We start from the raw sequence: 24,910 nt of genomic DNA, 5'->3' as shown, positions 1-24,910 counted from the left end.
AGTCTGTTAAAGAATAAATTATGTTAGTTGTTACATGTTACATTAACAAGTCTGTTAAAGAGTAAATATTTGATAATTTAATGAATTAATCTCCTTAGATAGTGTTGCTGGAAGCACAATTTACCAAATGCTAAGATTAATAATAAAGTCCATGAATAACATGCTTGTTTTTTTCCCATTTTTACTTTTTTTTTTCCCCTTTAAAGTTCAAAATGGGGGGAGGGTACGTACTATGGTGAGTGCTGTGAAGTGTGTAAACCTGGCGATTCACAGACCTGTACCCCTGGGGCTAATAATACATTGCATGTTTATAAAAAAATTTAAAAAAATTTTTAAAAAGTTCAAAATGGCAATTGGATAATTCTAGGGTGAATGTGAGAATAATCTTTTAATACTGATTCATAATTTTCATGTGTTAGTTGCTTGACTTCTTTTATTTTTCTTTTATAGCTTATACGACTTGATAGTCTTAGCGCCTACTGGAATGTAAACTGCAACATGTCTTACCAGGGATCAAAGGAACAGATCTTGGTAATTTCAATTTATAACTGGAAGAGCTAACTCCACTCCCTAAATTTTTTTAACTTAAGAGGTCTTTAATGAGCACAGGGTATATTTTTTGTTTAAGTTATATTTAACCAAATGAGAATTGTGAAACAGCTCTTGGAATCCACTCCTTTTTATCTAAAAAAAAATTTTTTTTTAAGATTTTTTTTTTTAAAAAAAGATTTTATTTATTTATTTGACAGAGATCACAAGTAGACAGAGAGGCAGGCAGAGAGAGAGGAAGGGAAGCAGGCCCCCTGCTGAGCAGAGAACCGGACGCGGGACTCGATCCCTGGACCCCGAGATCACGACCTGAGCCGAAGGCAGCGGCTTAACCCACTGAGCCACCCAGGCGCCCCAAAGATTTTTTTTTTTAATTTATTCATTTAAGAGAGAGAGTATGAGAGCAGGGTCATGAGCAGGGAGGAGTGTCAGCGGTAGAGGGACGAGCCAAAGGCAGATGCTTAATTAACTGAGCCACCCAGGTGGCCCCAAATGCACTCTTTAAAAAAACACTTATGGGATTGCCTGGGTGGCTCAGATGGTTGAGTGTCTGCCTTCAGCTCAGGTCATGATCTCCAGGTCCTGGAATCAAGCCCCATGTGGGGCTCTTAGCTCAGTGGGGAGTCTGCTTCTCCCTTTCCCTTTGCCTCTCCCCTGCTTGTGCTCTCTCTGTCTCTGTATCTCTCTCAAATGAGTAAATAAATAAATCTCTAAAAAAAAATCTGCATCTAAACTTCTGGAGGGAACTATTTAAAAAAATATTAAAAAGCACTTACGATTTTGAAGATCTTTGTGAAATCATTTACTACACAGTGAGGTAATAACCTATACTATTAAACTAAAACTGCTCTTATGGTTTTATGCTATCATTTTGATGGCATTACGTTGAGTTTCATATAAGAATGATTACTTATAGAGTATTATAGAGAAAGGTGGTACTTTTGAGATATAAAGAATATATCCTTAGGAAATTTTCTTTTAAAGTATAATTGATCTTAGAAAATGTTTTAAGCATTTGTGATGATGATTTCCTCAACAGTGAAAGACTAATTCAAAACTTCAGTGTGCTAAGTTAATCTTAGTCATTTTTATATACTTAGAGGAAAAAGGAAGAGTTGAATTTTCTGAACTTGAATTAATTCAAGATTCTTTCTCTTATTGCTCAGAAAGATATTGTAACAAATAATTTGCCTTTTTCTAGAAAGTGTTTGAAATCCTAATTCATGGATGTTTAGTTCTTTTATTATTTTTAAAGATTTACTTATTTTTTTGAGAGAGAGGCTAAGAGAGCCTGTGCAAGTGCATGGGGGGAGGGATTGAGGGAGAGAGAATCCTGAAGCTGACTTCCCACTGAGCCCAGAACCTGACCCCAAGATCCTGACCAGAGCCAAAATCAAAAGTTGGCCACTTAGCCAACTGAGCCACCCAGGTGTCCCAGTTTTTGTTTTTAAGTCAGAGGGGAACAGGGTGCGATAAAACTTTTAGATATTTTAGAATTTTTAAAAATGATCTACTTCTATATTTTATTCTGAAGAAATATATCCATAAGTAATGCTCATTGTGTTTTTCTTATGGACTACTAATTACAAAGAAGAGAATAAAGATATAGCTTTAAGAACCATATGTGCATTTTTTTTCATTCTCATCTTCAATTTTCTGTTTAGGATCAGCTGAAAAGTGGAATTCTTAGAAGTAGCAACATACCTGTAAATCATCAGTACAGTAAGTAATGGTAAACGTTTATTTCATGTTATAGGAAGCATAGGATTAAATACTCTGTCTCAATATACTTTTTCTGGTAAGGTTACTTTGACAAAGAGGAAGAATTTTATATTTTAGTTTTATAATAAAGCATATTTGGATTATAACAAATTGTTAGGGAATAGATTATGACACATACGCCACTGGAGAATAAGAGAAGAGGGTAGTAGTGTTGTAGTTTACTCCCAACAGCTAAACAACCTTGACCTCCATGTTTCCTTCTTGTTATCACCTTTGTTTTAGGAATTAGATTTTCTTTTTTTTTTTTTTTAAAGATTTTATTTATTTATTTGAGAGAGAGAGAGACAGTGAGAGAGAGCACGAGCGAGGAGAAGGTCAGAGAGGGAAGCAGACTCCCCATGGAGCTGGGAGCCCGATGCGGGACTCGATCCCGGGACTCCAGGATCACGCCCTGAGCCGAAGGCAGTCGTCCAACCAACTGAGCCACCCAGGCGTCCCGGAATTAGATTTTCTTTCCTTTGTTTAATAACTAAATTTCTGAGATTTCGGTATTCAAGTCAACCTTGCCATGTCACTATTAGAGTGTTATGACAAACCAACCACTCGAGAGATTTTTCTAAGTGGCTTTTCTAATTCTTGGTATCCTCATCTTTACTTATTTTTAAATAGACTGCTAACAAAGCAGACTATTTATTTGTGCCATCTGTTTTCTCCATTTTAGTTCCATTCCAAAGAGGCTATTTTTTTTTTTTCATTTTATATGTGAGAATTTTTTCTTTTTTTTTTTTTAAATTTCTTTCCAGCATAACAGTATTCATTGTTTTAGCACCACACCCAGTGCTCCATGCAATACGTGCCCTCCTTAATACCCACCACCTGGCTCCTCCAACACCCCCCACCCCCACCCCCCCGGCTTCAAAACCCTCAGGTTGTTTTTCAGAGTCCATAGTCTCTCATGGTTCATCTCCCCTTCCAATTTCCCCCAACTCTCTTCTCCTCTCCATCTCCCCTTGTCCTCCATGCTATTTGTTATGCTCCACAAATAAGTGAAACCATATGATAATTGACTCTCTCTGCTTGACCTATTTCACTCAGCATAATCTCTTCCAGTCCCGTCCATGTTGCTACAAAAGTTGGGTATTCATCCTTTCTGAAAGAGGCTATTTTTTTTTTTTAATTGAGTATACCCCTTTATGTTTCTTCAGCTTTCATGTCCATCTTCTTCCATATTCTGTATTACTCTGGTTCACTGTTGTTTTCTTCATATTCTTTTATAGCTGACTGCCTTTATGTAAGAGTTGGCACTTTCTTTTTATGTTCATAGATCTATTTAGTGATGATGTTTTCAGATGAAAACAGAGAAGTATTTATTTTCATTTGTGAAAGAACTAGCTCAGGGGCGCCTGGGTGGCTCAGTGGGTTAAGCCACTGCCTTCGGCTCAGGTCATGATCTCAGGGTCCTGGGATCGAGTCCCACATTGGGCTCCCTGCTGCTTCCCCCTCTCTGTCTCTGCCTGCCTCTCTGCCTACCTGTGATCTCTGTCTGCCAAATAAATAAATAAGATCTTAAAAAAAAAAAAAAAAAAAAAGAACTAGCTCAGAAGAATCTACAACTTCATTTATAAGTGGTATCCTCCACTTATAAAAACCTCTAAATAAGTTAAAAATTTTATACAATCTTATGCAATTGTAAATACTGTAAGATATCACAGTTTATCTAATTTTAATGCTATTCACAGTTAAATTTATTGTATTACTTTGCCTTGTTTGTCACCTTACCTAATACACCTTTTCATGCTGGTTTTTAACTTCAGGAATATTTTTTGGCTTGATTCTAAGATTATATATGTAATGGTCGTTTTGAAAAATTGTGAAGTGGTAAGGACTTTTTTCTTGGTAATATGTATCTAATTTGTGATTCTGTTCCTAAATTTAATTTGTGATTCTGTTCCTAAGTTCTGCCAATGAGTAAGTAAGACAAATTAATCAAATTTTGTTTCCTACCTTGTGTTAATATTTTTAATGAATACTAAAGTTATTAAATGTCTTGTAGTAAGTAAGAGAAGCCTGATTTTACACAGACTGAATAAGTAAGAGTAGATTGTCTATTACTTTTGTACATTTTTATTTAGAGGTGTAGGACTCCAATTTCATCCTTGGAGATTCCACTTTAACTTGCAGTTCGTATTACACAGATAAGTAGTTGCTTGAATATTTTTTGGTAGTGATTTTTTACATTTTTTGCATTTTTTTGATTACTTTTCTATACTTTCAGCGTAACAGTATTCTCATAATTATTTACAGTTGTTCATATGTAAGGGCATATAAACATATCTATGTCTTCCCTTGTGATGTAAGTTTTCCAGCCAATATCGGCTTCTGCAAAGCTCTACATGAATCCTTATGCGGAAACAGAGCTCAAAACACCCAAACTTGATTGGAACATAGAAGTACAGAACATTGCCATTGAGTTGACCAAACCTCAGGTAAGATTCAGGTGGTCATTTCTAGCTTTGATCTCAACTGCTTTTGTCCTTTGTGATTATTCCTTCTCCAGTACTCTAGTGGTTCTTTTATATACTTATATTTCTATTCTATTCTATATATATATACACAAACACACTCATATATTTATGTATATATATAGGTGTATATATATTTTTAAGAAAATAAATACTAAATTTAAGAAATCATTTCCTTCATTTTATCTGGTCTTATACTCTAGTGGTTCTTTTATATACTTACATTTCTATTCTATTTATATAAAAATATACACAAACACACACACATATATATGTATATGTATAGGTGTATATATATTTTTAAGAAAATAAATACTAAATTTAAGAAATCATTTCCTTCATTTTATCTGGTCTTTTCCTTATTGATGGAGAATCTTACCAAATTATAGCAAATGACATTATTTCCATTTAATTTGCAATTGATGGAAAATTTTAATGTGATTTGTTTCTCATTCTCATTATATGCCCTGGGAGTTTAGATAACAGATGGAGAACTGGAAGTAAAAGAAGGACAAGGGATTTAGTTAAATGAGCTTTTAGCTCAGTGCAGCCCAATAAAAATACACAGTGTTTCCCCTTCTCTGTGGTTTCCTTTTCCTTGGTTTTGGTTACACGGGTCAACTGTGGTCTGGAAGCAGATGATCTTCTTTCTGATGTATGGTCAGAAGGTCAGTAGTGGCCTAACACTGTGTCACGGTGCCTACATCATTCACCTCATTTTATCTCACCATTAGGTGTTTTATCACAAGAAGAAGAAGGATGAGTGCAGTATAATAGGATATTTTGAGAGAGAAACGCACACCACATTCATATAACTTTTATTACAGTATATTGTTAGTTCTATTTTATTACTAGTTATTGTTATTAATCTCTTACTGTGCCTAATTTATAATTTAAACTTTGTAATAAGTATATATATGTGTAGGAAAAATATATCATATGTAGGGTTCAGTACTATCCATGGTTTCAGGCATCCACTGGGGGTCGTAGAACATATTCCCTGAGGATAAGGAAATATTACTATAATGTGGTTTGTTTTTGTAATTTTAAATTTTCTAGTAGCCACATTAGCAAAGTAAAAAGAAAAGATGAAATTAATTAATAAAATAACATTTTATGTAAGCTAACATTCCCAAAATATTAATCATTTCAGTATGTAATCATTGTAAAAAATTGTTAAGCTATTTTACATCTTTTTCTTTTTCCTAAGAAAAAGTCTTTGAAACCTATTTTTAAACTTAAAATACATTTTTTATATTTTAAACTTAAAATGCTTTTAAACTTAAAATTTTATTTTAAGTTTATTTTAAACTTAAAATACATTTAAGTTCAAACTGCCCGTATTTTAAGTGGTGAATAACCACACTGTAACCATTAGGTAGTAGTGCATTAAGAAAAAACAAAAGGAAGAAGCTAGATTTGCTCTTCTCTTTACCTTATCTACAGTCCTGTGTGTGTGTATGTGTGTGTGTATGTGTTTCCCTCCATTTGAGCGGTTTACCAGGCGCATGCAGAGTTCTATTGATGGTAAGATGGGCAATTAGATAGTTTTATCTTGCTTTAGTTATGTAATGATTTTCTGGAGCGGTTTGCAAATCAGCTCATAGATAGTCCATGCTGAAATGATGGTCTAATGGAGAATATGTAGTTTTAGGAACAACCATATTCTAGTCCCTAGTTGCAGATAGCATGTGTGTTGTTTCAGTGGGTATTTATTGCACACTGTAACGTGTTTGAAAATAGGATATATTACTATTGATGGTACAGCTGTTTATTTGACAGCACTTTTTTCTTTTTGTAGTAGAACTTAAAAATTATGTTACAACTTAAAATGAATGTCATCTTAAATTTGATGAAATATGATATTAATAGGCAGGCAATGATGATATTCATTGTTCAGGGAAGTTAGAGTTTTACTATACTGAAAATATACTAAAATTTGGTGTTTATCTGTGTGTGCAATGTAATAAATATAACTATTTTTTTGTTTTAATAGTATTTAAGCATGATTGACCTTTTGGAGTCAGTGGATTATATGGTTAGAAATGCCCCTTATAGGAAATATAAGCCTTATTTACCACTTCATACCAATGGTCGACAATGGTAAGTTAGACTTTTTTTTATTGATAGACATGAGAGGGATATCTTTTATATTATGTCTTTGTTACTTTTTTCGTATATACATTCTCTTGTGATCTTGCTTTTAGACTGTTCCCGAATTCTCAGCTTAGCATTAAGACTTTAATCACGTTTTGGTCTTAGTGCTCTTTAGTCACCACATGGGCTCAACGTTACAACCATATTGAGATAGTATTAATTTTGCATAACGTGTCATTTTGTGTCTTTATGATTTTGCTTTGACATACCCTCTTACTGGAGTAATTAGCTCATTTTGCAATCTGTTTAAGCTGGAGAATTGTACTGGGGAATTGAAATGTTAATTACTGGGCTCTTAGAGGAGAACAGTTAATAAGAACAAAAAATGTAACAACCTAGATCTAAAAAGTAAAAGCCATTTTCCTGCTGCTTCTTAAACCTTTGTTTTCAAATGTGCATTAACAAAATTTGATTTGCAGGTGGAAATATGCAATTGATTCTGTTCTTGAAGTTCATATAAGAAGGTATACACAGATGTGGTCATGGAGTAACATAAAAAAACACAGGGAGTTGCTCAGGAGTTATAAAAGTGCCTACAAAAGCAAGCTAACCCAGACTAAAGTCCCAGAAGAAATACAGAAACAAATTCAGGTATAACTCATATATATTGATGAAAACTATTCTTTGTTAAATCACCCTTTAAGTTTTCCTAAAATAATTTGAATTAAAATATAATTTTAGAAAGAATATAGGGCATGGATTGCACGGAGCACTGGGTATTACATTGCAAACAATGAATCATGAAACACTGCATCAAAAACTAATGATGTACTGTATGGTGACTAACATAACATAATAAAAAAAGAGAAAATAAAACTGATTTCTTTTTGAGATAATTTTATGGGAAAATGCAGAGTATTTTTTCAGTTTTTTTTCTTTAAACAAATATTTCCTTCACATCCTAGTATCAGGTAAAAGATACTAGTATACTAGAAACTATTTGGAGAAATGCATTCGGTTTTTACGATAATGTTTATAAAATCAGTGTCAGAGTTATTCAAATATATGTTTATTATTAGCTAGATGTATGTTATTAGTTTTGTTAGTGGCTTTGTTTCAGTGCTCCAAGTATTATATATAAAAAACAGCTCTTATATTCCTCAAAATAGGAACCCCTATTAAATACAGAAAAATACCCCACAGTATATAATTTGCTCAGTGTCGTCTGGTCTTGATTATATAACCATTTCTGTCATAAATTCATAATATGAAGAATTAATTGCATTCCTATTATTCTGAAATAATATGAGAATTGCTAATATTATATATTAGAAAAAGCATCAAGTTTTTTAGCCTCTCAGATCTGATGTTCTCATCAGAGAACATGTATAAAATGGAAACAATATTTGTTTTACAGAGCTGTGAGAATTTCATGAACTAGCACATAGATTACTTCATACACAGGTCACCTAATACATGTTTAGGTTTTTATTTATTTTTATATAAATTCCCCAAATCGGTTTCTACTTCAACATAGTTGTTGATTTGTAGAATTTTTCATTATTAAATTCTGTGTTTTATGTGTTTCATTCTTTTTTTATTTTTTAATTTTTTAATTTTTTATAAACATATATTTTTATCCACAAGGGTACAGGTCTGTGAATCGCCAGGTTTTATGTGTTTCATTCTTAAACTCTGTGTTTCATTCTTTAAATTCTTTGTTTATGCCTTTAGTACAATGGTATAAAATAGTATGAAAAAAAGTGAGTTAGTACAAACCATAAGGATAATACCTAAAACAAGCCGTCCTCCTAAATACTCTTGTTTCTATAATGGTGTCATTAAATTCCCGTTTTTATATTGTATTTATTGAAGATTTGCTTTCTTAGAAAACTTATTTCCATTATTGCAAAAACAAAGTATAAAGCTGAGTGTACATTCAAATTATCCTTTTATTAGATCACAGTTACTGTTTGTTCATAGACTGAACAAGCCTAGAAATCCTAGAATAAAATATTTTTTTAATCTAATGCCATTTTTCTTGTTTACAAGTGTCTCTTTGTTTTATAGGATTTGGAGAAGACTCTAGATGTTTTTAACATCATTTTAGCAAGGCAACAAGCACAAGTTGAGGTAATCATTTTGATGAGCTAATTGTATGTTTTAAGCATGTTACTACTACTCTTTTAAACTTGAGATCAAGAAATCTTTAGCTTCATGGGACTTGTTCAAGTAATAATAAAGGTTGATTTTCCATGCCTTCATTTAGTCTCAGGAGAAAAAAATTGGCATATTGGGGAAAAAAATCCCACTAACATGAAAAAGAAAAAATTTTTAAATTTTATAAAAGAATCTGAACCCCCCCAAAGGAAGTAAATAAAAGTTGTCTGTAATCCTAGCAAAATAGAATGCTGCTGTTAATATTTTGACATACAGTCTTCCAATTTTTCTCCCTTGCATAAGTACTAACTGACATATGCTTTTTATCCCCCAACCTTTCACTTTATCTTTGCTTTGTTTCCTTTTCCTTCTCTTCTTTCCTCTTTCCCTTCTTCTTTTTGCCCATAATTAGAATCAATTTATGTTTCATAGTTTATGCTGATTTATCCCATTTGGCATATTCTACCTTGTCCACATCATTCCATGTCAATCCTATTATTCTGTAACATGACTTCTTTGGTAATTAAAAAAATAAATTTTAAGTGCAATACAACTCACGATAGAAAAGTTAGGAAGTAGAGATATACAAAGAGAGAAAATAGAAACATCTATTATCTCACACTAAAGATACCTACCATTAATATTTTTTTGTATATTCTCTTAGGTTTTTTTTATATTCATAGATCTCCAGGCACATAATCTTGTTTTTAAATGGGACTAAAGCACTTACCTGTTCATTCATTTACTTAGTAAGTACTTGTTGAGTACCTGTTTTACTAGTATCATGGTGAAGAGTGTGGACTCTGGAGTCAGCTTTGCCTATTTGTGTGATCTTAGGCTGGCTATTTAACCTCTCTGTGCCTCAGTTTCCTCATTTGTAAAATAGGATTGATTCATAATACCTACATCGTATAGGGTTGCTGTGAGAAGGGCATGATGATCCATGTAAAGCACTTGGGCTGCTGAATACCTGGAACATGATGATTACTAAATAGGTGATTTTCTTCTTCTTCATCATCATCATCATCATCATTATTTGCATTAGCAAACAGAAGTGAACAAGCAGACAAAAATCCCTTATTTACATTCTGGCAGAAGAAGGATAATAAAAACAAATAAAAATAAAGTAGAAAAGAGTATAAAGAAGTAATATATCAAAAAAAAAAGAAGTAATATATCACTTGTTAGGCGGTGATGATGATGATGATGATTGCAGTTTTAAATTGGATGGTCAAGGAAAGCCTCACTAAAAAAGAAACATTTGAGCAAACACCTGAAGAAGATGAGGGAGTCACCAGAAAGTTATCTGAGGGAAAAACATACCAGGCAGAAAGAATATGGCAGGCTGGAAGGTTTGGAGGTGGGGGTTCATTCACAGAACTAAGGGAGTGGTGAGAGAGAAGAGAGTGGTGGTTAATGAGGTCAGAACAGTATAGTGGAGTAGTGAGAGTGGTACTTTGGGAGTTGGGGAGGGTGCCAGCTTGTAGGGTCTTAAAAATAATTGTGTGAATTTGACTTTTACTCTGAATTTGCGGAGCCATTTGGAGAATAGAATGATATAACTCAACTTAAGTTTTAAAATGCATTCTGGCTGGGACGCCTGGGTGGCGCAGTTGGTTGGACGACTGCCTTCGGCTCAGGGCATGATCCTGGAGTCCCGGGATCGAGTCCCACATCAGGCTCCCAGCTCCATGGGGAGTCTGCTTCGCTCTCTGACCTTCTCCTCGCTCATTCTCTCTCTCACACTCTCTCTCTCAAATAAATAAATAAAATCTTTAAAAAAAAAATAAAAAAATAAAATGCATTCTGGCTGCTCTTTTGAAAACAGGTTGTAAGAGGGAGAACAAGGGTGAAAATAGGGAGATCAGTTAGGATGCTACTGAAATATTTGAAGACAGATAATTATACCTTGGCTGAGAGTAGTTGCAATGGAAGTGAAGAGAAAGGGTCATATTCTGCATGTTTTTTGAACATGGAGCTAATATTTCCCAACTGGTATGGGTTATAAGAGAGAAGTTGGAGATGACTTTAAAGATTTTGGCCTGTTGCAGTTGGAAAGATGCAATTTTCATGAAAAGAGATGGGGAAGTCTGGATAGAACAAGCTTGGGTGAGATGGAGAGATCAGGAATCCAGTTTGGGACCTGTTAAGTTTTAGGTGTATTTTAGACAATGATGTGTGGAGCAACAGAGTAGGATCTTAGATACATGAATGTGTGGTTTAGAAGAAAAATCTGTGCTATATATATAAATTTGGGAGAGGCGAACACCTAGAAGGTATTTAAAACCATGACATTGAATGAGATCACCAAAGAAATTAGAGTAACTAGAGAAGTTTTCCAAAGACCCAAATTACTTTGTTATAGATCACAGAGATGAGAACCAACAAAGGTGACCATGGAGTAGTTGCCAGAGGTATAGTTGGGAAGCTCTGTGATTGTAATCTCCTCAAAGTGAAGTGAGGAAAAAGGGAGTGATCAACTGTGACAGATACATGATTAGTCAACTGAGCTGGGGACTGAGAATTGACTGTTAGATTTACCAAAATATGGGGTATTTCAGCCATTATTTTTTTCAAATAATTTTTTTTTTTTTTAAGTAGGCTCCTCTTTCAGCATGGAGTCCAACACTGGGCTTGAACTCAGGAACCTGAGATCAAGACCTGAGTTGAAATCAAGAGTCAGACACTTAACTGACTGAACCACCTAGGCACCCCTCTTCAAATAATTTTTGATCAAATTTCTTTCTTCTTCCCTTTTTGGACTCTGATTTTATTCACACACACACACACACACACACACACACACTTGAACCTTGAGCAATATAGGGGTTAGGGACCCATTGCATAGTAAAAAATCTGCATATAACTTTAGACTCCCCCAAAACTAAACTACTAATAGCCTACTGTTGACCAGAAGCCATACTGGTAATATAGACAGTTGATTAATGCATACTTTTATGTTATATATATTATATACTATATTTTTATAATAAAGTAAGCTAGTGAAAAGAAAATGTTAATAAATCATAGGGAAGAGAAAATACATTGACAGAATTATACATATATTTATTTTTAAAAAGTCCATGTGTAAGTTCACCTGTGTAATTCAGACCTGTGTTCAAATAATTTCTGGTCTAGATTTCTTTCTGCTTTCCTTCTTGAACTTCAATTTCATACACATACACACAAGTATGTACATCTATATGCATATATGTAAATATATACTTATACATGAGATCTTTTAATATACCACAAGTTCCTGAGACATTGTTGCATTTTTTTCATTAATCTTTTTACTCTTTGTTTTTTAAAATGGATAATTTCTGTTGATATGCCTTCAAGTTTATACTTTTCTCTGTCATCTCCATTTTAATATTAGCCCATCCTAATTTTTATTTTAGATAGTTTTTTTTTAGGTCAAAAACTCCTGAGTTCCTTTTTATAGTTTCCACTTCTCTGCTGAAAATTCCAATCTTTTTAGTAATTTCAAGTAATTTCCCTTTCTATCATGTGACAAAGATAATTCAAGTAATTTCCCTTTCTATCATGTAACAAAGGTAACATTGATTCTCTGCTGGTTTCAACATCTAAGTAATCTGGTTGTTGACATCTGTTAATTGTCTTTTCCCTTGAAAATGGGTCACATGTCTTTTTTTTTTTTTTAAGATTTTATTTATTTATTTGACAGGCAGAGATTACAAGTAGGCTGAGAGGCTGGCAGAGAGAGAGAAGGAGTAAGCAGGCTCCCTGCTGAGCAGAGAGCCCGATGCGGGGCTTGATCCCAGGACCCTGGGATCATGACCTGAGCTGAAGGCAGAGGCTTTAACCCACTGAGCCACCCAGGCGCCCCTCTTTTTTTTTTTTTTTTTTTTAACTGCATTATATCCTAGGCATTGTGATATTATGTTGTCTCTGAGTCCTTTTTATCTTCTGGAAAACGTTGATATTTTGCCTTAGCACACAACCTAATGATCTTTAGTTTTGTTTTGCATTCTGTGGATCTTGGTTCAAATCTCAATTCCATATTTTCTGCCTTTGGTATGTTGGTTTAGGTCCATTTTTCACATGAATAGCACAAGAATTTGTTGGAGACTTGTGTAGGTGGGTTCATATCTCATTTCAAGTCTCTAAAGCTTTGCTGCTTTCCTTTAGGTTACTTTTATACATGGGCATCTTGGGTTAGACTGAAATTCATGCAGGTGCATACACAGAATTAAGAGATAACCACTTTCTGACTCTTCTCCCTCTAGCATGTCCCTTGTCCCCTCCGGTTTACACGGACTCCATTTTCTCATTCCTCGGCCAGACTGTAGAATTTCTTTCAGGTATTCAGCTGCTTGTGCCTCTGCAGTGCTCCATGATTCAGGCCTGCCTCAGGATACAGCCATGTGAAGTAGTTTTCTCTGGCTGCATAATAAACTCAGTGGCTTAAAGGAATACACATTTATTTATTTATTTAAGATTTTATTTATTTTTTGGCAGTGAGATCATAAGTAGGCAGAGCAGCAGGCAGAGAGAGTGAAGCAGGCTCCCTGCTGAGCAGAGAACCCGATGTTGGACTCAATTCCAGGACCCCAAGATAATGACCTGAGCAAAGGCAGAGGCTCAACCCACTGAGCCACCCAGGCGCCCTGCAAAACACATCATTATCTCAGAGTTTCTCTGGGTCAGAAGTTCAGGTATAGCTTACCTGAGTTCTCTGCTTATGGTCTCAAAATATTGCCCTCAAGATGTTGGCTGGGACTGTAGTGTCTTTCACTTGGAGTGTCACCGATGAAAGATCTACTTTTGTTGGTGGATTTTCTGTGGAATGGAGAACTTGAGTTTCTTGCTGGCTGTTGGCCAGAGGCTGTGCTTAGCTCTTAAATTTCATATCATTTCCTTGCCAGATGGGCCTCCAGACATAGGCAGCCCACAATATGGCAGCTTGTTTTTTCAAAGGGGAGAGAGACTCCAGCAAGACAGCTGGTACAGTTTCATGTACATAATCACATACACCTTGTCACCTTTGCCATATTCTGTTGGTTAGAAACAGGCCGTAGGTCATATCCACACTAAAAGGAAGAGGAATGCTCAAGGGCAAGAATAGGAGGCAAAAGTTATGGGGTGGAAGGGGGTAGGGAGACCATGTAAAAAACAAAACAAAATAAAACATGGGAAGCTCACTCTGGTGAAGGTCACTCCAAGTTTTGACTCATTTCCATCATCTGCCTACTTTGCTTTTTAGAGTTTATTGTAGATATTTTTGTATTTTCAGAATTTTTAGTCATCAGCATGAAGGAAGGGCTATAGAGGGCTTATGTCACCATGTAACTGAAAGTTCGTTTTTGGATTTAGCAATAAGGAAGTCATTTAAAAAACAATGTTTATGAGAGAATGTAGGTAGAAACTTGTTAGGAATGAGAGAGAGCGGATGTAAAGGGAGAACAGGTAAATGGAGCAGTGCCTGGTGGGGGAATGTGGAGTCAAGAAAAGGTTTTATAATTTGCTGTTATTTCCTTTAAAAAATGTATTAGTGTAAAAAATGTATTAGTGTTTCGGGGTGCCTGGGTGGCTCAGTGGGTTAAAGCTTCTGCCTTCGGCTCGGGTCATGATCCCAGAGTCCTGGGATCGAGCCCCGCATTGGGCTCTCTGCTCAACGGGGAGCCTGCTTTCCCCTCTCTCTCTCTCTGCCTGCCTCTCTGCCTACTTGTGATCTTTGTCTGTCAAATAAATAAATAAAATTAAAAAAATGTATTAGTGTTTCATTTTTATGCCAATAGAATAATTTATTCAGCATTTTAAATAGCTTCTGTACATATATCAGAATTTGTTTCCCTATTTCCCACTGGTTATATTTAAGTATAAATGAGACTTCAGTGAACAGTCTTGTCTACATGCTTTCTCAAACATCTCTTGTTTTCTTTTCTTTTCTTTTTTTTTTTTTTAAAGATTTTATTTAAATTTTTGAGTTTATTTTGAAATTCTTCAAAATCTGTGACATGCTAATCACAGCTTTACAAACATTTCAGTGCTAATAGTGGCTTTATCTTTTAAAATATTAAAAAAAATTTTTTAGAAATTTAAATAGAGATTTAGGAGGGGGAAGGTGAATGTTACGTTGGTCACTACATTATCTTAATGTCTCTCATCGACATTACTTTTGAAATTCCTCTTGATTAATTCACTTTTCAAAATAAAAGTGTTCCCCTTAAAGTTTAAAAATATATGTTATAGATTACTAAAGAGTAAAATTTTTATGTGTGATAAAAAAGATGGTAACAAAAAAATTTAGTGCCTGCTCTTTTAAAATCATTAGTTAGGGGCACCCTGGGTGGCTTAGTCAGTTAAACGTTGGATCTTGAGCTCAGGGTTGTGAGTGCAAGCCCCAGGGTATGCTCCATGTTGGGGGGAAGCCTACTTAAAAAAAAAATTTTTTTTTTTAGTTTTTAACATATTTTAAAAACCTTTTTAACTAAACTTAGAATTTTTTTTTTTTTTTTTTAAAGTAGACTCCACACCCAGTGTGGATCACTGTGTGAGGCTTGAACTCACAACTCTGAGATCAAGACCTGGGCTGATATCAAGATCCAACGCTTAACTGACTAAGCCACTGGTGTGCCCCAACATTTTTTGTTTTAAGTAATCTCTGTGCCCAATGTGGGGCTTAAACTCATGGCCCTGACATCAAGAGTCGCATGTTCTACCCATAGAGCCATCAGGCACCCCTGTTGAGTTAAAAGGTTTTTAATAAAATGTCAAATTCTGTACAGCTGTTCCTGTATCTAGATTTACAGAGAGCTGTTCACAAATCCATCTATTTATTAAGTCCAGTATGTAGGACAGGTTTAAGCTTGCAGGCTGAAGTTGTATTTTCTCTAAAAGAATTGTTGATAGATGTTTTAAAGCTTAAAAACCCAGATGGTATACATTTAATTGGGTGCCTTTGCTGAAACAGCTCAGTTTCATCTACTCCCTGCTTGATGATCGCTCCTGTTGTTGAGGAAACTCTTATGTGGTATCTCATTGGTTCTGAAACTTGTTGCACATTAGAATCTATAGGGAATTTGTTCAAAAACGATGCCTAGAGTCCACTTCCTCAGGTTTTGTGGTGGGGCTTGGGCATTGTTGTTTTTCGTTTCTGTTTTTTTTGAAGTTTCCTGATGATTCTTAAGTGCATCAAGGACTGAACACCACTGAGTTCTGTATCGATACACAGTAGCTGATTGAGCTGATTTGTCATTCACTTTCAGTTCGGAAATTCAAACAGGGCCTGAATGTATGCACTTATCTCTGGTTTGTGACAAAAATATCACTTTTCCTCCATGCTTATTCTTTATGTTCTCAGGCACTACTCTAGTCTCTTCCTGAATTATCAATGGTGTAATAGCGCTCTTCCATTACTACTTTTATTTTTTAAAGGATGAGCCCTTTTCATAGGTTGCATGATTTCTTTGTCCTAAAGATTAATACCTGCTATCGAACTATGTAGCCTCTATTTAAATGATAGATAGATTTGAAATTTTTTAAGCCACTTTCAGGTTTTATTATTTCTTTTTTTTTTTTAAAGATTTTATTTATTTATTTGACAGAGAGAGATCACAAGTAGGCAGAGAGGCAGGCAGAGAGAGAGAGAAAGAGGAGGAAGAAGGCCCCTGCTGAGCAGAGAGCCCTATGTGGGGCTCGATCCCAGGACCCTGAGATCATGACCTGAGCTGAAGGCAGAGGCTTAACCCACTGAGCCACCCAGGCGCCCCTATTATTTCTTATTTTGTTTCTTATTTCAAGTGCTTCTTCTCAGTAACACTTAACCCTTACAACTTCTTTTGTTATGGACATGATGGGGTTAGTTCCACTCAAAAATTATCTCAAAGCAAAAGACAAACACAGTAAGCACTTGGATTAATGATACTGTACCTAAGTCTGACATGAATTCCAGATATTGGTGGCTAAGAATTGATTTGCTTTCGCTGAAGCTTTGTATTTGTGAACATTTTAAAGTAGAAAGTTTAGTAGCAGGAATGAAAATGGTAGCTAACATTTTCTTGGTCTGATTTCCTGGGTATTGTCAATTCTGAGGAAAGTACTATTTTCTTCAATTTATATTAGCAAATTAAGACATAGGTTAGACAAATTGTCTAAGTTCTACTTATCATGAAAAATACCAAAAAGAACACTAATCTTCTATACCAAGAGAATAAAGGAGCTAGATGTTATTTCATATAGAATATAAAGTAATCAGATATATATTTTTTACTTAATATATTTCCGACCAATGAAAATGGATTGGTAATCTTGACAAAGATAGTTATGGCTGAGGTATAAATGATAAAACTTTGATAGTTTTGCTCACAGATGTAGACCTCTTCCCCATTTCTTTTTTTAAAAAGATTTTATTTATTTATTTGACAGAGAGAGATCACAAGTAGACAGAAAGGCCGGTAGAGAGAGAGGGAGAAGCAGGCTCCCTGCTGAGCTGAGACCCCCCTGGGCCTAGATCCCAGGAACCTGAGATCATGACCAGAGCAGAAAGCAGAGGCTTTAACCCACTGAGCTACCCAGGTGCCCCCTCGTTTCTTTAATATCTAGTTGTTAAAGAGAACTTACCTGGGTGCTTGGGTGGCTCAGTCGCTTAAGCATTTGCCTTTGGCTCAGGTCATGAGCCCAGGGTCCTGAGATTGAGTCCTGTGTCTGGCTCCCTGCTCAGCCTGTTTCTCCCTCTGCTCCCCAACCCCCACCCTGCTCACACGCTCTCTCGCTCTCTCTCAAATAAATAAAATCTTTAAAAATAAATAAAATAAAGAGAACTTACTTAACTTAGTTTAAACTTCTCTTTACTAATTCAGCTCTTTTTTTTCAACTTCCCTTTTGGAGTATTTTACCTTTTGTAATATGGGGAGACTTGCAATAGGTTACGAGTTCATTACCATTTTAAAATACTATAAATTTTAAGTGGGAAAATTATTAAAGTTTACTTATTCAGGAAATGAGAAGATCGAGTCTAAATAATTTATCCCCTTTATTCTATTCATCCTCTGTTTTCTGCTTTTTAGTTATCTATATTTTAGTATTTCAAGGATTTGCAGAAAATCAAGACAGAATTTATTGAAAAGAGAATGAAATGAGATTCAAGTACTATCTGTTTTTATTTATATTTGACCCCTTAGTTAGCAAGCCAGCAATGTATATGAATTCTGAAATATGATTGTTTTAAATTAATTAATGCTTCTGAGGGTGGAAGCATCTTTTTAGAGAACTTTTTTTGTTGTTAGAGAGAGAGACAGAGCTGGAGCACAGGCAGACAGACTGGCAGACAGAGGCAGAGGGAGAAGCAGGCTCCCTGCCGAGCAAGGGGCCCTATGTGAGACTAGATCCCAGGATGCTGGGATCATGACCTGAGCCAAAGGCAGCCACTTAACCAACTGAGCCACCCAGGCGTCCCTTTAGAGAATTTTTAATTTTATAAATCTGCAGTCTTAGTGGCTTGTTACCTTAAACATTTGGAAGATATTGCTCAAAAAAATTCATTTGAAACTTTTAGTGTGTTTCTGTCAAAATGCAGCATCATCAACATTTTATCAATAGGTGTGGAAGGTAAATTAACAGTGTAACTATATTAACGAAATCATGTTGAACACCATTTCAGAAGGCTTTCTTGACTGTTTTTAACCTAATGTACTGTTAAAAAAATTAACCATTGTTCTTACCAACTACACCTAAAAACAAAGAGGAAATTTACTCTTTAAATAGATTTAAAAATTTTTACTTTCAGGTGATTCGATCTGGGCAAAAATTAAGGAAAAAGTCTACTGACACAGGCGAGAAACGTGGAGGCTGGTTTAGTGGGTTTTGGGGTAAGAAGGAGTCTAAGAAAAAAGATGAAGAATCTTTGATTCCTGAAAGTAAGTTCCAAATCAGATAATTTATTGTAACTGATAAGAAAAAAATATATAAATTTATTTTAGCCAGTTAGCAGAATTTTACTATGTTTATTATTAGTAAATGTATGAGCAAATACTTCAGGCTAAACATGTTTGGGTTTATCTAACTAAATTAAAACTTTGATATTTTTGAGGAGATTATTTGTGTGAAATTTTATAAGTTTAAATTCAAAAGTGTCAACATCTGACATTTCTTACTGTTACTTTTTACATGGATATTAGAAGTTTCACTTAATTTTTAACATACCTAAGGAGTTCTAAAGTCCTTATGTGAGACCAGAATTCTCTTAATGGTGTCTCTTTGCCTTTTCTTGACGTAAGCAAGTAAATACAAGATGTTTGTTTTAACTAGGCAAAGTAATATATTAGAGGAGATTACCTGGGTGCTTTTGCTTTTGCGTTTGTGCATTTGCTTGAGCAATGATTTTTCAGGCACTTGTTAGTTTCTTTGATTTTTTTTTTTATTGTATCTGTAAAATTGAAGCAATTGATTTCTTAAAGAACTGTACTTTCTTTGTAGCTATTGATGACATTATGACTCCAGAGGAAAAAGATAAGCTCTTCACTGCTATTGGTTATAGTGAGAGCACCCACAACTTAGCTTTACCCAAGCAGGTAATTATTTTTAGGTCGTTTTAGAGGTATCTTGTTTCATTTTACTGTATTATCTTGAATTGGATTAAATGAGTTAATGATTTTTATAAAAATTTGTCATTTGTTTCTTCTCACAAGAGTATGTAAGAAGAATTAGAGTAAATTCTTTTTTAAATGTTTGATAGAATTTACCAGTGACATTATCAGGTCCTGAGGTTTTCTTTGTCAGGAGGTTTCTGATTACTGACTCAATCTCCTTACTCATTATTGGTCTGTTCAGATTTTCTGTTTCTTCATGATTCAGTCATGGTGAATTGAACATTTCTAGACATTTCTCCATTAGGTTGTCTAATTTGTTGGTATACAGTTATTCATAGGAGTCTTTTACTATGATCCTTTGTATTTCTGTGGTATCAGTTGTAATAGCTCCTCTTTTACGTATAATTTTATTCGTCTTTCTTCCTTGCTTAGTCTAGCTAAAGGTTTGTCAGTTTTATTTTTAAAGAGCCAACTCTTGGCTTTATTAATCTTTTCTATTGTTTTTTTAATTCTCTATTTCACTTATTTCTTCTCTAATTTTTATTATTTCCTTTCCTCTAACTTTGCGCTTTGGGATGCCTGGGAGGCTTTGTTGGTTAAGTGTCTACTTTCAGCTCAGGTCAGAATCCCAGGGTCCTGGGATGGAATGGAGCCCAGCATTTGGCTCCTTGTTCAGCAGGGAAACGGCTTCTCCCTCTGCCTACCATTCCCCCTGCTTGTGCTCTCTCTGACAAATAAAGAAATAAAATCTTTAACTTTGGGCTTAGTTTAATTCTTCTTTTTCTAGTTTCTTGAGGTGTAAACTAAATTGTTTATTTCAGATCCTTCTTCTTGTTTTATGAATTTATCACTATAAACTTCCCTATTAGAAGGAAGATGCTTCTGCTCTATCTCATAAGTTTTGATGTATTGTGTTTCTTTTTTTTTAAATATCTCATGCTGTTTTCTTATTTTCCTTTTGATCTATTCTTTGATACAGTGGTTGTTCAGGGGTGTGTTATTTAATTTCCACATATTAGTGAATTTTGTAGCTTTCCTCTTTTTTTTTTTTTTTTTCAGATTTTATTTATTTATTTATTTGTCAGAGAGAGAGAGAGAGAGAGAGAAAGAGAGCACAAGCAGGCAGAGTGGCAGGCAGAGACAGAGAGAGAAGCAGGTTCCCCGCTGAGCAAGGAGCCTGATGCAGGACCTGATCCCAGGATACTGGGATCATGACCTGAGCCAAAGGCTGTGACTTAACCAACTGAGCCACCCAGGTGTTCTGTGACTTTCCTCTTAATAAGATCTTATTCCTTTGTGGTTGGGAAAGATACTTAATATAACTGACATCTTCTCGAATTTTTTTAAACTTGTTTCATTGCCCAACATATGCTCTATCCTAGGAAATGTTTCTATGGTCTTGAGAAGAATGTTTATTCTGCTGCTGTTGAGTGGAATGTTTTGTGCATATCTCTTAGGTCCTTATGGCTTACAGTGTTTTAATCCATTGTTTCTTTATTGATTCTCTGTTAAGATGAGTTATCTGTTGTTGAGAATGGGTTACTGAAGTCCCCAACTATTGCCATTTATTTCTTTTTTTAGTTCTACCAGTATTTGCTTTATATATTTAGGTACTGTGATGTTGGGTGCATAAGTATTTACAAATCTTATGTTTTCTTGATGAAACATATTCATCATTATATATTTATATAATATAATTATATAATTCTTATTTTTCCTCTTTAACACTTAACATTTCTTTACTTAGCAACTAAATTTAGTAATACTTTTTTCTTGTTTTAAAAGCAGTACATGTTTAACAGTTAATTTTGCTTTTTTATATGCTGCCATTCTTATCTCTTTTGACAACATTTAACTTAAAGTTTATTTTCCTGTGATATAAATATAGCTACCCTTTTTGGGGAGAGTTACTTTTTGCTTGAAATATCTTTTTCCATTTCTTCACTTTTAGTCTGTGTGTGTCCTTAAACCTAAAGTGAGTGTCTGTAGGCAGCATATCATTGGCTCCTTTTCTTTTCTTTTTTAAATCCACTCTGCCATTTTTTATCTTTTTATTAGAAAATTTAATCTACTTTCTTTTAAAGTAATTATTTAGGTAAGGACCTACTGTTGCCATTTTGTTAATTGTTTTCTGTTTTGTGAATCTTCCTCTCTTAGTGTGTGTCTTCCTTTGTGGTTTGATGAGAATCATCTCCCTGGTTCTCTGTCCTACCTCTTTTTGACCTATCAATTTTTTGGTCAGGATTTTTATTCTCAGTGTTTTTTTTTTTTTAAACCCTCCAAAGACATCAAGCAGATGTTCTCTATATTTTGTTTAGTTTTTGAGCCAGAGGTCTGAATTAGTTTGCTTTAGTGAAAGTTGGTGAATTGAGTATTTATGTGACAAAATATTTAGTGAAGTTTCATTTATTACCTCTAAAACTAGGAGAAATGAATTTTGAATCCTTACAGTTGTCCTTTTTGAACAATTTTGTAATTTTGTATTAAAATTTTTAATATTCTTTTTGAGAACATTAAAATATTTAGATCTCTTTATAATTCAATAAATTTACATAAGAAATTATTAAAGAAAGTACTAATTAAACTATAACAATTTTCATTCATTTCCTTTGTTTAGTATGTTGCCCATATAATGACACTGAAGCTAGTAAGCACCTCTATCACATTAAGAGAAAACAAAAATATTCCAGAAATATTGAAAATTCAGATAATTGGCCTGGGCACCCAAGTATCTCAGAGACCAGGAGCACAAGCACTTAAGTAAGTTTTAAAAAGCTTATTATTTCAGTTTTTGTTTCTAGATAAGACTTGGCCTCCAAATAACATTATTTAGCATTAAGCAACTGATTAATAATAATTCTTTACTTTATTTTCCTCTTGTGTCGGGCCTTTTTGTATCTGAATTTGTTTTGTAATGAAGCTATATGAGGAGTTCATCATTTATTCTACCCTCTATTCTTTCCTTCACAAATACTTCTTGGATACTGTTAAATTTATCAGTTTGATACTATGAAGGCTAGCACAGGAACATTTAGTTTCTATTTGTAAGAAGTTTATGCTGGCTGTTAAGAGAGCATAGCCAGAAAGTTATAAGAACTATGTAACATATGAGGAAGCTCAGAAGTGAGAAGATGCTGTAAGGTGAAATGTTGATTGCCCCTTAGGCTCAGTCGCAGAGGAGAATGGGCTAGAAGAATTGGGACTTGGGGTAGGCAAGTAGAAAGGAGTAGAAGCAGGGATGAGGGTGTTTTCAGGTGACATGAAATAGAGAGATGAGTTCCTGAGTGAAGTTAGCTTACATTCATGTGACAGTGATCGGAAATCCTGTAGTGTTTGGGTATTGGCCAAAGTGGACTTCTCATGCGGTTGAAGAGTTGAGAGCCAAAAACCAAAACAAAATCCCAGGTTGTATGAGTAATTAAATGTCAGGCCAAAGAGTTTGGACTTTACCTCAGGTAATGGGTATAGTACTGGCTCTCAAGGGAGTTTTTTTAAAAGGAAAATTTATATTTTAACCCATTACATTACAGAGCATCTTAATTATGTTACTTATTTATTTACTCACTGAATTGTAGGGTAGAAGCAAAATTAGAACATTGGTATATAACAGGCCTTAAACAGCAGGGTGTTGTACCATCACTTGTGGCGTCCATTGGCGATACTACCTCATCCTTGCTTAAAATCGAGTTTGAAACCAATCCAGAGAACAGCACTGCTGACCAGACTCTGAGTGTTCAGTCTCAGCCTGTGGAGGTCATCTACGATGCTGTAAGTGCAAGGAGAAAGTCCATCTTTATTAAACCCATCTTATACTTCTGATGTATGGTTTTCTTATTTTTCCTCTTTAACACTTAACATTTCTTTACTTAGCAACTAAATTTAGTAATACTTTTTTTCTTGTTTTAAAAGCAGTACATGTTTAACAGTTAATTTTGCTTTTTCATATGCTGCCATTTTTTTTTTCTGCTCTATTTACCTATGCTTATGTTAAAGTAAAAAAAAAAAAAATCTAATATACTATTCAAAAAGTCTGTGTTGGAGCATGGGTTGGTGGCTGCTTTCAGCTCAGGTCATGATCCCAGGATCCTGGGATTGAGCCCAGCCTCTCATGCTCCCTGCTCAAAGGAGATCCTGCCTCTCCCTCTCCCTTCGCCCCCCCCCCCCGCCTCCTTGTACACACGCACTCTCTCTCGCCCATCAAATAAATAAATAAAATATTTTTTAAAAAGTCCGTTTATTGTACCAACTACTCCCAAATAGTCCTGATCCAGTTCAGTTTTGTGTATTTTCCCTTTTTCCTAAATATCTGGACCAATCCAAATTGCTTTAGGAGTAATTAAAAGAACATATTGTTCATATGGAAAGAAAAGAATTGGCATTTAGATGTTATAGAAAATGCTAGCTCAAATTCTGTATCTGTGGTTCCAACTTTTATTCACATGCTCTTAACTCATCTCAGGCTAGCCATCAGGCTTACTAATCATAGCATCCCTTGTAAGTTTGCCCTACTCTGTTGTTGAGAACTGTGACTTTTTTTTTTTACTTTCCAGTTTATAGTTTAAGTGTAGTCACAGTCAGTGTGAGGCATTATATAAAGATTCTAGGCTCATTATATTCTCTGATTTTTTAATGATTTAAATTGTAGTAAAATAGATATAATTTACCATCTTGGCAATTTTTAAGTGTATAGTTTAGTAGTAAGGTCTATTGCTATATCAACATGACACCTTAGAACATACAAAGTCACATTAATGACATGCACACATTTGTTGCCTCTCTAGTAAGCTTACTTGGGCTATTCCTTTTTTTTTTTAGGTTTTTGTTGCTGTTGTTTCCACCAGGGAGAGATGCAATAGGGCAGAGAATTTTTGGAGGTCTCTCCTAAGTTTGGAGCCACAGTTGTTTAGAATTAAACCGAAACCTTTTAAAATTTGTAATATGGAAAGTACTGTTTATAGCTTGCTTATATTTTAAATTATTTTACAGAAAACCATCAATGCAGTGGTTGAATTCTTTCAGTCAAATAAAGGATTAGATCTTGAGCAAATAACATCAGCTACATTAATGAAGCTGGAAGAAATTAAAGAGAGAACAGCTACAGGTAAAGAATTTATCTGCATAAACATAAAGAAACTCATAATTGTATCTATTCTAATGAAAACATTGTATTTAAAATAGTATAGGTTGCTCTTTTCTTTTTTTTTTTTTTTAAATTCCATGAAGCTGCATCATGAATTACCCAAGTCAAATATACCTGCTTGACTGAATGAGAAAGAGAATAATATGGGCACACAGATGATTCTGTCT

General features: G+C 34.6%; 1 protein-coding gene across 3 annotated transcripts in view; it reads left to right on the top strand.

The window, feature by feature from the left end:
- VPS13C (vacuolar protein sorting 13 homolog C) overlaps positions 1–24,910 on the top strand; it is a 203,572-nt gene that overhangs the window by 43,706 nt on the left and 134,956 nt on the right. For all 3 annotated transcript variants that reach the window (XR_006381579.1, XM_044229943.1, XM_044229942.1), the window contains 11 exons: positions 451–531; positions 2,214–2,271; positions 4,630–4,757; positions 6,790–6,896; positions 7,370–7,541; positions 8,961–9,023; positions 18,802–18,931; positions 19,491–19,585; positions 22,221–22,363; positions 23,179–23,371; positions 24,590–24,704. Coding sequence is in view for 2 of the 3 variants with exons in the window: in XM_044229943.1 (XP_044085878.1) it covers positions 451–531; positions 2,214–2,271; positions 4,630–4,757; positions 6,790–6,896; positions 7,370–7,541; positions 8,961–9,023; positions 18,802–18,931; positions 19,491–19,585; positions 22,221–22,363; positions 23,179–23,371; positions 24,590–24,704 (1,285 nt within the window). In the remaining variant the exon portion in view is untranslated. The remainder of the gene's footprint in view (positions 1–450; positions 532–2,213; positions 2,272–4,629; positions 4,758–6,789; positions 6,897–7,369; positions 7,542–8,960; positions 9,024–18,801; positions 18,932–19,490; positions 19,586–22,220; positions 22,364–23,178; positions 23,372–24,589; positions 24,705–24,910) is intronic.

This window comes from Neovison vison, chromosome 13, assembly GCF_020171115.1.
Source record: "Neovison vison isolate M4711 chromosome 13, ASM_NN_V1, whole genome shotgun sequence".
Taxonomy (NCBI): domain Eukaryota; kingdom Metazoa; phylum Chordata; class Mammalia; order Carnivora; family Mustelidae; genus Neogale; species Neogale vison.
The sequence above is the reverse complement of the archived record's forward strand: the minus strand, read 5'-3'. Positions and strand labels throughout refer to the sequence as shown.